Raw genomic sequence first — 13046 nt, 5'->3', positions numbered from 1 at the left:
AATATTGCCCTGCCAACAACTCCTATAAGTAAAGTACTTAGGTATTGAGGAGAGTGACTGGAGGGAGAAAAAGGAAACATATAATTTAAAAAAAGATAAGGGGCATGAGACACTACTGAGTAAAGGAGAACAGGCAGACCTGACTTGTAATAGGAAGGAGGGAAGTAATGGAATTCCCTAGACAATCAAAAGGAAGCATGAAGGCAATGGATCCCTGGGAGAAGTGAAAGACAAAAAAACCTTACAATTTGTCTACAGGCCCAGCTTGGGTAGAGTTATCAACACATGCCCATTCCTTTCTTCACTTGGATGTTGAAAAAAATAATGAGAATATTTACGAAACATACTGAGCTTCTGGGAAAGGTGTTATATAAACATAAAGGGTGGTGAGATCACTATAAATGAGTGCCAAAATGTGGCAGGCTGTGAAAAACACATAGAACTCTGCTGTTCTATGATATATGCCGTTCAATGTATAAATAATAAGCAGGTGAGCCAAATTTAGGAAACCAACTGTGTTTAGAATACAAGGAATAACTCAAATTTAAAATTATCATTATCTTCCTTAACATTTCAATTCAGCAGCTATGCAGTAAAATAAGCCAAATACAAGCATAAAGTCTCACCAGAAGTGGAAATTGTTTTGTTAGTGGATGTTGGTCCCCAAGGATCTGTGGTAGATTTTGCTACTCCACTAGCTGACTGGGAAGGTACCCATGGATCTGTGTTCTTTGGAAGTGACTGAGTAGAGGATCCAGCAGATGCCCTCCATGGGTCAACAGGAACAGCAGGATTGGCACCTGCAGGAAAAAAAAAATTGCCAGAATTTAGAAAGAGATTCTTCTTTCTGAAACCGTAAAGCCTCTGGAGCTGTATAATTAAATCTCTGTTCTCTACTGTGGATAAAGTAACATGTTCCAAGGCTGTCACAAAAAGAGTATTAAATAGCTTATTAGAAAACTTAAACTGCCGTTGTCTCTCCCACTGCAATCTAAGCTGTTTGAGGGCAGAGATTGTTTTTACCTTTGTCTCCCTACAATCTAAGCACAGTTCCTGGAACATAATAAGTGCTTAATGCCTGTTGACTGAATGACATTACCATACCATTCCAAATGCCAAAAAAAAACCAAAACCACCCCCAAAAACCTGTGAAACCCCACATTGTTCTTGAAGATTTCCTAACTCTAGCAGCAGCTTGTGAATGTAAAAAAACCAAGTTATTTCTCACATTACCTGGTCTAATCTTTGGAATTAGCACACCAGATTCAAATCCTGTCACATGTGTGGCTTTGGGCAATTTGTTTAGCTTCCCTGGGTCTCAGTTTCCTTATGTCTAACATGAAGGAGTTGGATTACAAGGCTAAGGCTTCTGAGATCCTTTGACGTTCTAGATCTAATCTGCACTTAGAGAAGTGTCTTGGGACAATGAAATCACAGCATGTTTAAATTCACAAGGGAAGAGTATTTGCTAAAGGAATCAACAACTTTTCAGAGGCAGCATACTAGGTTTTATTTATTCAAGATTGGGAGGGGAAGAGTGGGATATCATGATAGTAGCAACTCATTTCAGTCCCTGAGAAGCCCAAAGAAATAGTTCCCTGAGTCCTGGGCTTCTGGCAGTATAACCAATTGTCAGTTGTGAGAAGCATAGCCAGAGGTGCCTTTCTCTGCATGCCCAAGGCCGGTCCACGCCCCACCCCCCCAAACATCCACTGCCTGTCTTCTCACCATGGAGCTTCCTTCCCCCTGGGGTCATGAAGTTATTATGGCATCAAAGATTCTGTCTCTGGAAATGCCAAATGCAGCAGGGAAGAAGTTGGTAATCCCTTAAATTTTTGTCAGCTGGCTCCTTAATTATCAGTGTGGATACCTCAGCAGGGATTGACAACCAGCTGACAGCAAGAATGGAACATGGGATAAATGTGTGTTCATGGTGGAGAGGAAAAGGTAGAAGGAAAAAAGGGGCCCTTAGTGTAGTTAGGAGAGTTTCAAAGGCAAACTTTAATTTTCAATTTGCCCATTTTTGCCTTTGGCACACTTGCACCAAGCTATAAGTGAAAGAAAATAACATCACATAGGAACTAGAAATAGGCTAGCAGAGAACCATTGCCTCATCTTAAAATGACCCAAAAATGTATTTAGTTATTTCCTTCATCAAAAATACATCCTTAAATTTTTTAAAAAAGTACCACAAAATCTTTCTTAAGTTCAGTTCCCTTTGCTCTCACAGTAAAACTCTATTTGTCCTCATAAGCATAAAGAAGTAACAGTTTTATCTTTCATCCTTTTCTGCTCTATTACATCTTTTGAAACTCTTCTAAATTCTTTAAAATCTTTCCATCTGGTTCTTTCAAGGCCCTCCCTTCAGAAATATTATTGCCTTTCAAGGTCAAGAATTCTTTCCAATTCCCTCTGGTGCATTTAAAAACAAAAACAAAAATATCCAGAGTTTCAGAATCTGTACATGTAAAACCACAATTCTATACTGTAAAATCTGTTTCAGCCTATTTACATCTTAATGCTCTAAATGTACATTTAAGTAAATTTCACTCCAACAAAAAGTATAATGATATAATTGACAGAGCACTGGGGTAACAAGGTAGAGACTTGGGTTTTAATTTCAACTTGTCACTGACTTGCTTTGTGACCTATGCAAAGTTAATTTCATTAAGTTTTCTTAGCTGCTGGTCATGAAGTCTAAGACTCTTACTTTCTAATTCCAATATACTAAGAAATCTCATGTTCAGTTTCCCTTCAACCTTAAATCCCTTTTTGGTATTTTCCTTTCTTTTCGAAGTCTGGAAGACTTAAATACTCTCTGGAATTCTTTATTTAGTAGAATGTTTTCCTAAATAAAGAATAAATAATATCACTCTAAAAAAAGGCATAAAAAAAGACTATATCTCCAGAGAATCATAAAATCTCAAGAGTTGGAAAGGACCCTTAGAAGTCATTTAGTACAATTTTCTACTCAGCACAGGAATCCTTAAACATGCTTGAGTTCAACCAGAATTTTTTTTTTTTTTGGTGGGACTGGACCTGTGATTTCATTGGAATAGGTAACTCCTGATAAGGAACCAGCTATCAAAGCATATCTGCACTTGTTCTAATCTTACAGATTAGGGGGCACTGAGATTGATCTGCCTAGGGTTTTATGGCCACTATGTATGTACTGGAGGTAAGAGTATAACCCAGCTCTTCCTGGCCTTGAGGCAAGTCTCTAACCAGTACACAACACTGTCACTTTCCAACTACTACAACAAATCTAAACAAATGTCTAATTCCAGCGCCAAAAAAAACCCTAATCTTACATGCAAAGATCATATAATTAGGAACTCTTGAATTTCATAGTTTTAATGCATAGAGATTTGCCTTCCAAGTGCTAGCCACTGAGGTATAATTTCAATATTCAAGACTTACCTTACAATATACTACTACTGGTCATTCCAGTTTTTTGAATCCCCTCCTTCCTGCATTTCTAGCACTTATGTCCACAATATGGTGCGCTGGAAAGAACACTGGACACGGAGTAAGGAAGAATTGGTTCAAATGTTTTTTTTTCTTTTTAAAATTATCTATATTTTATTTTATTTATTTATTTATTTGTTTTAACAGTTCCCAATTACATTTAATGTGGTTTGCAGCACTCAGGGTGAGTTAGATACCTCTAGACTGAATTATACATTTAGGTAGATTTGAAACTGGTTTAATGACTAGACAGATCCAGAAAGTAGTCATTAATGAATTGATGTCAATTTAGAGGTAGGTTTCAAAACAAATTGCCCTATCCTAATCCTATGTTAGTGGTGACTCTGGAATAAAAGGACCTGAGTTCAAATTCCACCTCCAATGATGACTATGCGACCTTTCTAAGCCCCAGTTTCCTCATCTTTAAAATGAGGAGGTTGAACTAAATGATCTCCAAGGTCTGTTCCAGCTCTAGATGTATCGATTTTACATAGGAAGAACCAAGAATAACAGAGGGACAGCCTAAACTGTTGCAATCCACACCCATACATTAAAAATCCTAGAGGAAGGGGCAGCTAGGTGGCTCACTGGATAGAGAACCGGCCCTAGAGTCAGGAGGACCTGAGTTCAAATCTGGCCTCAGACACATAACACTTACTAGCTGTGTGACTGTGGGCAAGTCACTTAACCCCACTGCCTAGCCAAAAAAAAAAAATCCTAGAGGAAGCACTATGGAAAGTTAAATGGATTTATCAGAAGGAGGTAATACCAGCATCTATTAAGATCATGAATCTACCTCAGCATGAATGATATAATCAATAGGGGAACCACTGAAGGTTCTGTCAGCAAGGTAATAACTAAATTAGAGCTGCACTCAAGGAGGATTTATTTGGCAGTATACTCAGGATGGATTAGAAATCCATCAAGTCCTAGTGGACACTTCTACAACAGTAACAGGTAACAAAGGCTTAAACTAGTTTGCTGCTGTGTGGTTGTCAAAGAAGGTATGGGGACAGCTTAAGAAAAAACACTGGGGAAAAAATTTTTTTTAACTAGAAAAGAAGAAAAAAAAGAGGACTGAGAGTCAGATCTGGGTTCATTTCCCAATCCTGGAACTAATTCACAACACAGTCTTGGGCAAATCACATCCTGTCCCTATGCCTGTTTCTTCATTTTTAAAAGGCTGGCATAGATTAGGATTTCTTCATTCTTTTTGTCAGTCTGGTGAAGTCTATGGGACCCTTTACCAAGTAGTAGTTTCAAATCATTTAAGAAAATGCTACATTTCAGTTACAGGATTATGAAAATAAAGATGTATTTTTTTTTCTGATTCAAGTCCACAGAAAACTATCCATCAGCCCAAGGAGACCAAGTCAAGAACCCTTGCTCTAAAAGGTCTCTCAAAACCACCTTCTAGCCACTAGCTTTCCATGGCTCAAAAATAGGTGGAAAGTACTTGAGAGTTTTATTTATATTCTACTTATATTGCCCTCCACTCCCCAACCCGAGTACCCCTGGGAGATAGGCAGGGCTAGGAATACAGGATTTAGAACTGAAATCAGACTTTAGGGATCTCTTCAAATTACAGGAGAGATTAAGGTTTAAGGAAGGGAAGTGAGTGGCCCACACTTGTTCCTTGCTTAAACATGCTTCTGCTACCTCAATCCAGCCTATTTTGCAGATGAAGTAAAGCAGGCTCAGAGAGGTAAAGCGACTGCATGAGGTCCCACAATAATTAGCAAATGGCAGGGCTTAACAAGTGGACTAGACCAAGGTTCTGGGAAGTTGTGACACCCCCCCCCCCACTGGCTGAGCTGGAGTGGCTGTTACCTTCTGGATGTTCCCCAGGAACAGGTCCTTGGCACAGGCTTGGTGTTTCAGGCCTACTAGTCATATAACTTTGCTTTATGTCACCTTCTTCTCTCTGAGCCTCAGTCAACTGATACTTTCAGGGGGTCTATTTTTCTATACAATTTCATACGTAATAATTCTTTAATTGCTTGTATAAGGCGGCTAAGTAGTGTGCTGGACTTGGGAGTCAGCAAGACTTTGGTTCAAATCTTGTCTCAGACACTTCACTGTCTTCAGTTATCTTACTCCCCAACACATACTCTTTGATTCAGTTACACTGGCCTCCTGGCTATTCCATAAACAACATACTCCATTTCTCAGCTTTGAGCATTTTCTCTGGCTATCTTCCAGAGAACACCCTCTGGAACACCCTCCCTCCTCCACTCCAACAACTGAACTCCTTGGCTCCCTTTAAGTCCCAACTAAAATGCTATCTTCTATAGGGAGCCTTCCCCAGCCCTTCTTAATTGTAGTACCTTCCCTCTATTAACCATTTCCTACTTATCCTGTAATATAGCTTACTTTGTACATATTTCTTGTCTTGTTATTCCCCCATTAGACTGTGAGTTCTTTGAGGACAGGGACAGTCTTCTGTGCTTAACACAGGGCCCGGCACATAATAGGTGTTTGATGCTTACTGACTGACTTACTATAAGGTTATATGGCCCACGGCAAGTCACTTAAATGTCTCTCAGCCTATTTCATCATTTGTAAAATGGAAATAACAGCAACTACCTCAAGGGGTTATGGAGAGGATCAAATGAAATAAAATGTTACATTCTGCAAACTGTAAAGTGAATCTTAAAGCTAACACATAAATTTTGGCTATTATTATGTACAAATACCCAGGCTCACTTATTCCTTTTAATCTGCTGTAATCTAAGGTTGCTGGGCAAAATATGAATAACCAAACTTAGGAAAATTCAATAACCTTAACTTTACAAGCAATAAAAACTAAACAAACCGTCTCTGTAACTTCCCAAAACACCTTCCCTGATTCCTACTCCTTTAAATGCTTTTGTATTCTATCCCCAAAATGTAAATGATTTTCATTCATCTTGGCCTGACTTTGATTCCACATCTCTCCCACAGCTTTGAGACATGCTTCTGTACCCACCCATTCACTTCAGGCTCATGGCTGAGTTTGAGGTGATTAAAGTAGCTGGAAATCTGGGTGCTAGAAAAGTTATGAAATGACTATTTCTTTCTTTAGTTAGTCTGTGAATTCCAAAGGCAGGGAACAGTAGAATGGTCTGCTTTTGTGTCCTCTGCAGTACAGTCAGTATATGCAAAAAATGCTTACTGAGAAAAAGTAAATGAGGTTTATAAAACCAAAGTTAGAAATAGCAAATTATATTCTGTCACCCTATTTGGTGGTGAGAGGCAGTGTGGTGCAGAGGAGACAGTTGGTCTTAAAATCAAGAAGACCTTGGGATTAAGTCCTGCCCAACACATACTACAGGCATATTATCACAGGCAAATCACTCAATCTGTCAGTGTCCTAGGCAACTCTCTCTGTACTCTTCCTTCAATTACAGATGATTTCCAATCTGCATTACTGTAGTTTCCAAGTTTCCACAGTGGGAGCTCTCCCTACTGATTAACTTTTTAGTCTGGATCCCAGCTCCCCCCAGCCTCCTCCCAAAAAACCCTCCAGAATCAGCAGTAATCTATTCATAAGGGAATGTTTTTCTCTGTTGCACCTCTTTTTGACCCACCTTTTATCTTCATAGTTACATATCTATGGAGACAAAGAGGATAATAAAGAAATAATGCTAAAAGCAGGAGAAATGCATAGGAAGCAGTAAGTTAAAGAAATGGGAATCAATGCAAGAGGTCACTAACAAGTAAATAGGACCACCTGCTGCATACTAGGCTGAAAATGGCCCTCTGTGCTCTTTTCTTGAAGCAGGATGGTCAGGCAAGGGGGAGGGGGCAGATGAGAAATGGGAAGAAGTTCCTGTGTTTTGCTCAACAGGAAGGAGGACCGGAACTAACCAAAGACCTTCTGAATCACTATGTTGTTAGCTCACTTAACAGCTGGCGGCTTTGCATTTCCAGAATAGAAAAGGAAATGCCACAATGACCTGGCTGACTTTGACTTCCCTTATTCCAACCCTTAAAATTCCCTTCAACTGCATTTGAGCTGAGTTATATTCAATGATGTAATGCAAAAAAATGCTAATGATCCTTGTCACAAATGGTAGCTTTCAAAACATCTTTTGTTCTTTCATGAGTAGAGAGAAAAGACAGAACAGTACAACTAAAATCATTTAGGAAGAGTCTCACTAATCTTTATAATTTATTGTATCACAGAAAAATGAGCACTAAAAAAAGCTCAATGGTGGATCTGTCATTATTTAGACACAAAAATCCAACATCACAACCTCTTAGGCTACTTAACATAACTGATGAAATGAAACAAAGGATTATTATATGTTATAATGAAGTTGAGAGCCATTATAAGAACTACCATTGGTGATTTTTACTACATTAAGATTATGATGTAATTTTCCAATTAAAAAAAAAGTTTAAAATTAGCCCTAAAATTCCACAACTTCAGGTAGCCTTAGAAAATGAATTAGAATTCAGAAGCAGCCTGGCATAGTGAAACGCACACTGGACTAGAACTCAAGAAAACAGGGTTCCAGTACTGGTGTGTCATTATTTACTATGTGACCATGGGAGAGTAGCCACTTCTCTTGGGTCTTAAGTTTCCCAATCTGTAATAATGGTAATGGTAATGATAATGATAATGCCTAAAGATAGTTAGCCACAGCTTTAGGACAGCAGTAAGTCAGAAAGTACACTGACGAAGGGAAACAACTAAGGGCTTTGATTCCATATCTTGTGAGAATGCCATGACTACTGTCTTTCACATATTAGAAATCATGGGATATTATCAGACTTGTTCTCTTTGGTCCAAGGGGACAGATCCAGTATCAGCATTTAAAAACTGCAAAGAGACAGATTTAGGCTTGATGTCAGGAAAAACTTCCCAACAAGAAATGTGGAATAGACTACTTCAAGGCTGAATGAGTGCTTTATGGCTATGCTATACTGAGGGATTCTTTTTGTGTATGGGCTGGACTAGGTGGCTACTGAAACTCCAACTAAAATCTTGTGACTTTATGTATCTACTTTGTATTTATTTAGGTGCATACATGATTCTCCCAAAAGAATTTAAGCATATTATAGGCAGGTACTGTTTTAGTTTTATCTATCCCTAGCTCAGTGGAGGACACACAGTAATTTAATAAGTGCTTGCTTGACATAATGTTTAAATCAGAGTTTTAAAATGTGAAAGCATTTGAAAATATAAGTTGCTATATACATTATAAAACTGATCAGAATTAAGGATGGACTTTCATGAGGGTGCTCAACAATTAAGTGAAGGTTAATTACTTTGTACTGTGCAAAGCATAAAATAACTAGATAAGAAGTACACTATTTTTGCTAGGCACGTGTGGCTACATCTTCAGCAGTAAACACTGGTGACTGGTGACTTAGTGTACCTTTAATTAAAAGTAATCTGTTCTCCTCTGCTGGGCCCTCTAGCGGAAACCAGCTGGCTTCTTGGGGGAAATGGGGCATCCTCTCCCCAGCTAGTAAAGTCTAATTTTCTAAAGAGCTCTTATCTGGGTCTAGGCAGTACCAGACATCTCAAGCAAGGGAGTGAGGAGTTTGGACTTGAGAAATGGTACTTCATGAGTCATGCTGGTGGGGTGAGGAAAGACTTCTAGGAAATTGGAAGTTAGTTGATATTCAACCTCTGCCTTGGCAGGAAAAGGCTGGGAGACTGCTACTGATTTTATTCTGTCAGGGTGACTCACCTTCCCTAGCAAGGTTTTTTGAGCTTCCCCCAGACGTCTTTGTTTAGAGGGATAGCGAAGCAAGTAGGGTCATTACAATAGACATATGACATTTCACTAATAATAACTCATAATTATATAATGTTTTAAGGTTTACAAAGTGTTTTCCTCAAAACAGTTATGTGAAGTAGGTAAGACAAGTATTATTATCCCTGTTATATAGATGAGAAAAATAAGGCTCTGAAAAATTTACTGCTTTGTCCATGATAATATAGCTAGTAAATATCAGAGAGGAGATTTAAACCTAGGTCTCATGAGTCAAGATCCAAAACTCTAACCCCTATACCATGTGGACTCTCCTCTAGAGACCACCCTCTTGGTGCTTTCTTCACACAGCCTGTAGCCATACTGCCACAGGCCATCCCTGCCTGACACTAATTTTGTCCCATTAATTTTCTTTCTGCCTCCGTATTTTTATATTTCTGTTCTGTCAATTCTTTCCCCCCCACAGAATCTACTGTTTTGGATAATGTCTGTCCTTGTTTTAAATTATCTACCTTCTTGCTACACTGACTGATTTCTTCCTTGAAAGCTCTTATTTCTATCATTTCTTTTATCCTTTCTCTTATTTATTTTACTGCTATTCTGGAAAATTCTTGGAGCTGGAAAGCTGGAAGCTAAAAGTTCTCATCAATTAGGGAATAGCTAAATGTAGTGAAACACTATTGTCCCATAAGAAATTATGCTAGAGATGGCTTCAGAGACCTAGGAATATGCATGTACTGACATGGGGTTAAGTGAGCAGGACTAGGAGAACTATTTCTATAATAACAGCAACACTGTAAAGACAAACCATTTTGAAAGACTTAAGAAGTGACAAAAACAATGACCAACCACTATTCCAAAACACCAAAAGTGAAGAATGCTATACCTGACAGAAAAGTGACGGATTCAAGATAAAGAATGAGACATTTTTTCTTGGACATGGCTAATGTAGGGATTTGTTTTTGCTTGACTATACATATTTATTACAAAGGTTTTGGGTTTTTTCTTTTTTTTCTTTTCCTAATGGCGGGGCATGGTAGGAGCGGGAGATGATAATTTTTTTTTTAACTGAAAAAGAAAGTTCCAAAAAAACAAAATCTGCTCTCTTAGGCACACACTCCTGAGAAAATAGATCACTGGTGCTTCCTGCAGCTACAAATGAAATTTAATGAAATCACAGAATTTTAGTACTTGAAAGCAATAATTTAATGTATGCCTTATGTAGGATTTTCCTCCTCAGTACACCTGACAGGGGCATCTAATTTCTGCTGGAATATTTCTACTGACTGGGAGAGAGCTAACTATTTTGCAAGGCAGTCCACTTTGTGACTATAGTTCCGTTAACAAGTTCTTTCTTATGGCATTTTCATTTCCATTGTATTCATGGGAAACTGCGGTTCAGAGACACTGAGAACTTCCCACATGGCTAGTAAGAGATGTTGCTGGGACTAGAACTCAGGTACTGCAACTACTTGTGCAATGCTCTTTGCATTACACATATACCAAGTTGCATGAATTTTATTAGCAGTCATAGCATACTGCTGATTCATAATTAACTTATAGTCAACTAAACTCCCCAGGTCTTTTTTACATGAACTATCAAATGAGGGTTCTTTCAATTTATACTTGCGCTATTGCTTTTCCTTTACATAATTGTTTTACAACTTTACATCGATCCCTATAAAAATATGTTAGTTTGAGCCTCTAGTTCTAGCCTGTCAAGATATTCCTGAATCTCACTTCTGTCACATACACAGACACAGACAGACAGACAGACACACACACACACACGTATACAGATATATACATACACAAATCAGCTATTCCTCCCAGGTTTATGTTATCTACAAACGTAACATATAGCTTTCTAGACCTTTATCCAAACTGGTAATAAAAATGAGTGAACAGTCCACGCTCAAAGACAAAATTCTATGTTGTGCCATTAGAGACCTTTGTATTATCTCTATGATCAAACAGAAAATCTTGTGTTTGGCTTTTAAAGTCCTTAATAACCTTGCCCCTTCTCACTTTTCTAGTTCTTCTTACACCATCCTCTCCCCTTACATACTTTTTGATTCAGTGACACTGGCCTTCTTGCTCTTCTTTACACAAGACATCCATCTCCCAATTCTGGGCATTTACACTGGCTGTCCCCCTCTTCTTAACCATCTCCTGGCTTCCCTGGCTTCCTTCAAGTTTCATTAAGTACCACCTTCAGTAAGAAGTCTTTTTTGGTCCTCCTGAAGCTTAGTAACTTCCTTTTGAGATTATCTCAAAATTATCTTGTATATATCTTGTTTGTACAATTGTGTATGTGCTGTGTCCCTCATTAGAATGTGAGCTCTTGAGAGCAGGGAATGTTTTTCTGCCTTCCTTTGTATCTCCAGCACTTAGTCCAGTCTAGGACATAGAAAGTACTTAATAAATGCTTGTTGACTCAGCTTCACCTACAAGTTGACAATGATCATTAATATCTGGGTACGGGTGTTAAATCAGCTAAATGAACTATGTTCATAGCTGTCTTCACTGCATCCACAAGGACATGATGAGAAATTTAGTCAAGTATTTTGTTGAAATTAAAATCTAATTTATCCAGAAACACCTAGTGGATCAGTAGACATAACACTGGGCCTGAGGTCAGGAAGACTTGAGTTCAAATTTGGCCTTACACACTTACTAGCTCTGACCCAGGGCAAATCACTTAATACGTTTGCCTCCACTTTGTCAACTGTAAAATGAGAATAACAGTAGCACCTACTTTGCAGGGTTATTCTGAAGATATTTATCAAAAGCTCTTAGCACAGTGGCTGGCACATAGGTATGTACAATACAAATGTTTTCTTTTCTTATTCTTCTAAATAATGCTTACTGACTTGTCTAGTTCAGTAACTATTATCAAAAGAAGAAATTAGGTTAGGTTATCATGTCTTATTCTTAGTGTACCCATGCTGGTGTGTAGTGATCCCCACTTCTCTTTGCTTTGGTGCTTACAAACTACTTAATAATCCTTTCAAAAATTTTATTTAAGTTTGATCTTGATGCACTCTGTCAACAACAACAACAACAAAACACTTTTCCTGTTTAAAACTGAATAATAGCATTCAGGTCGGGAGGCTACTTGTCAAGAAAAGATGCTACTTTCATTTTAGGGTAGATCAAAAACACAGCTAATAACTTCATAGTACTGCCACACATACCTAAATATAGTACAACGAATCATACCATACTATGTATAAATCATGGGAAATTATTCTTGTAAATTTTCTATTTAAATACAGAGGCTGTGCAAAAAAAAAATAACAAGTCTGGGGTTAGCTCTGAATCCAAGAGAACACCTGTCATGAGGGGGAATGAGAGTTCAACTACACTGTGTGTTCTACTCTTTTGGGGTTGAGTATAAATAAGCATCCTGAAGTGGGGTAACCTGGTATGAAATAAACTTCATTCATTGATTTTATCTGAAACAGAAAAGTCAGGTAATATAATTTCTATAGTGAATGAGAAACATCTGAGAAGAGTCTGATGATGATAATGATCATCAAAGACAAAATGGAAAAAAGAGTGTTGCTAAGAACTGTACAGCTTGTAAAGAAAATACTAGAAAACAAATGTTTACCTTTATGAGGTTCAAATATACTAAATTTGATGTTAAATAGCCACAGCCAACTGCAAAGCTACTTCTGAAACAGAATTTAAAAATAACTTTTTAAACCAATTAAACCAATCAACTATTGCTTTTAACAGTAAGGAATAATTAGAGTTAATATGCCCCTACTCATTAATAAATAACATTAACTTTGCGATTTTCAGCAAACTATAGCAACGATTCAGATGCCTAGTGTTATTACAGTTTTTTAATCTAAACTGCTG

General features: G+C 37.9%; 1 protein-coding gene across 3 annotated transcripts in view; it reads right to left on the bottom strand.

The window, feature by feature from the left end:
• Positions 1–13046, bottom strand: part of EPN2 (epsin 2) — a 92317-nt gene that overhangs the window by 12760 nt on the left and 66511 nt on the right. For all 3 annotated transcript variants that reach the window (XM_078153019.1, XM_021004542.2, XM_078153018.1), the window contains exon 6: positions 627–800. In XM_078153019.1, the coding sequence (XP_078009145.1) occupies positions 627–800 (174 nt within the window). The remainder of the gene's footprint in view (positions 1–626; positions 801–13046) is intronic.

The sequence above is a fragment of the Phascolarctos cinereus genome, unplaced genomic scaffold, assembly GCF_003287225.1.
Source record: "Phascolarctos cinereus isolate Bilbo 61053 unplaced genomic scaffold, phaCin_HiC Scaffold_4;HRSCAF=312, whole genome shotgun sequence".
In the NCBI taxonomy this organism is placed as follows: domain Eukaryota; kingdom Metazoa; phylum Chordata; class Mammalia; order Diprotodontia; family Phascolarctidae; genus Phascolarctos; species Phascolarctos cinereus.
The sequence above is the reverse complement of the archived record's forward strand: the minus strand, read 5'-3'. Positions and strand labels throughout refer to the sequence as shown.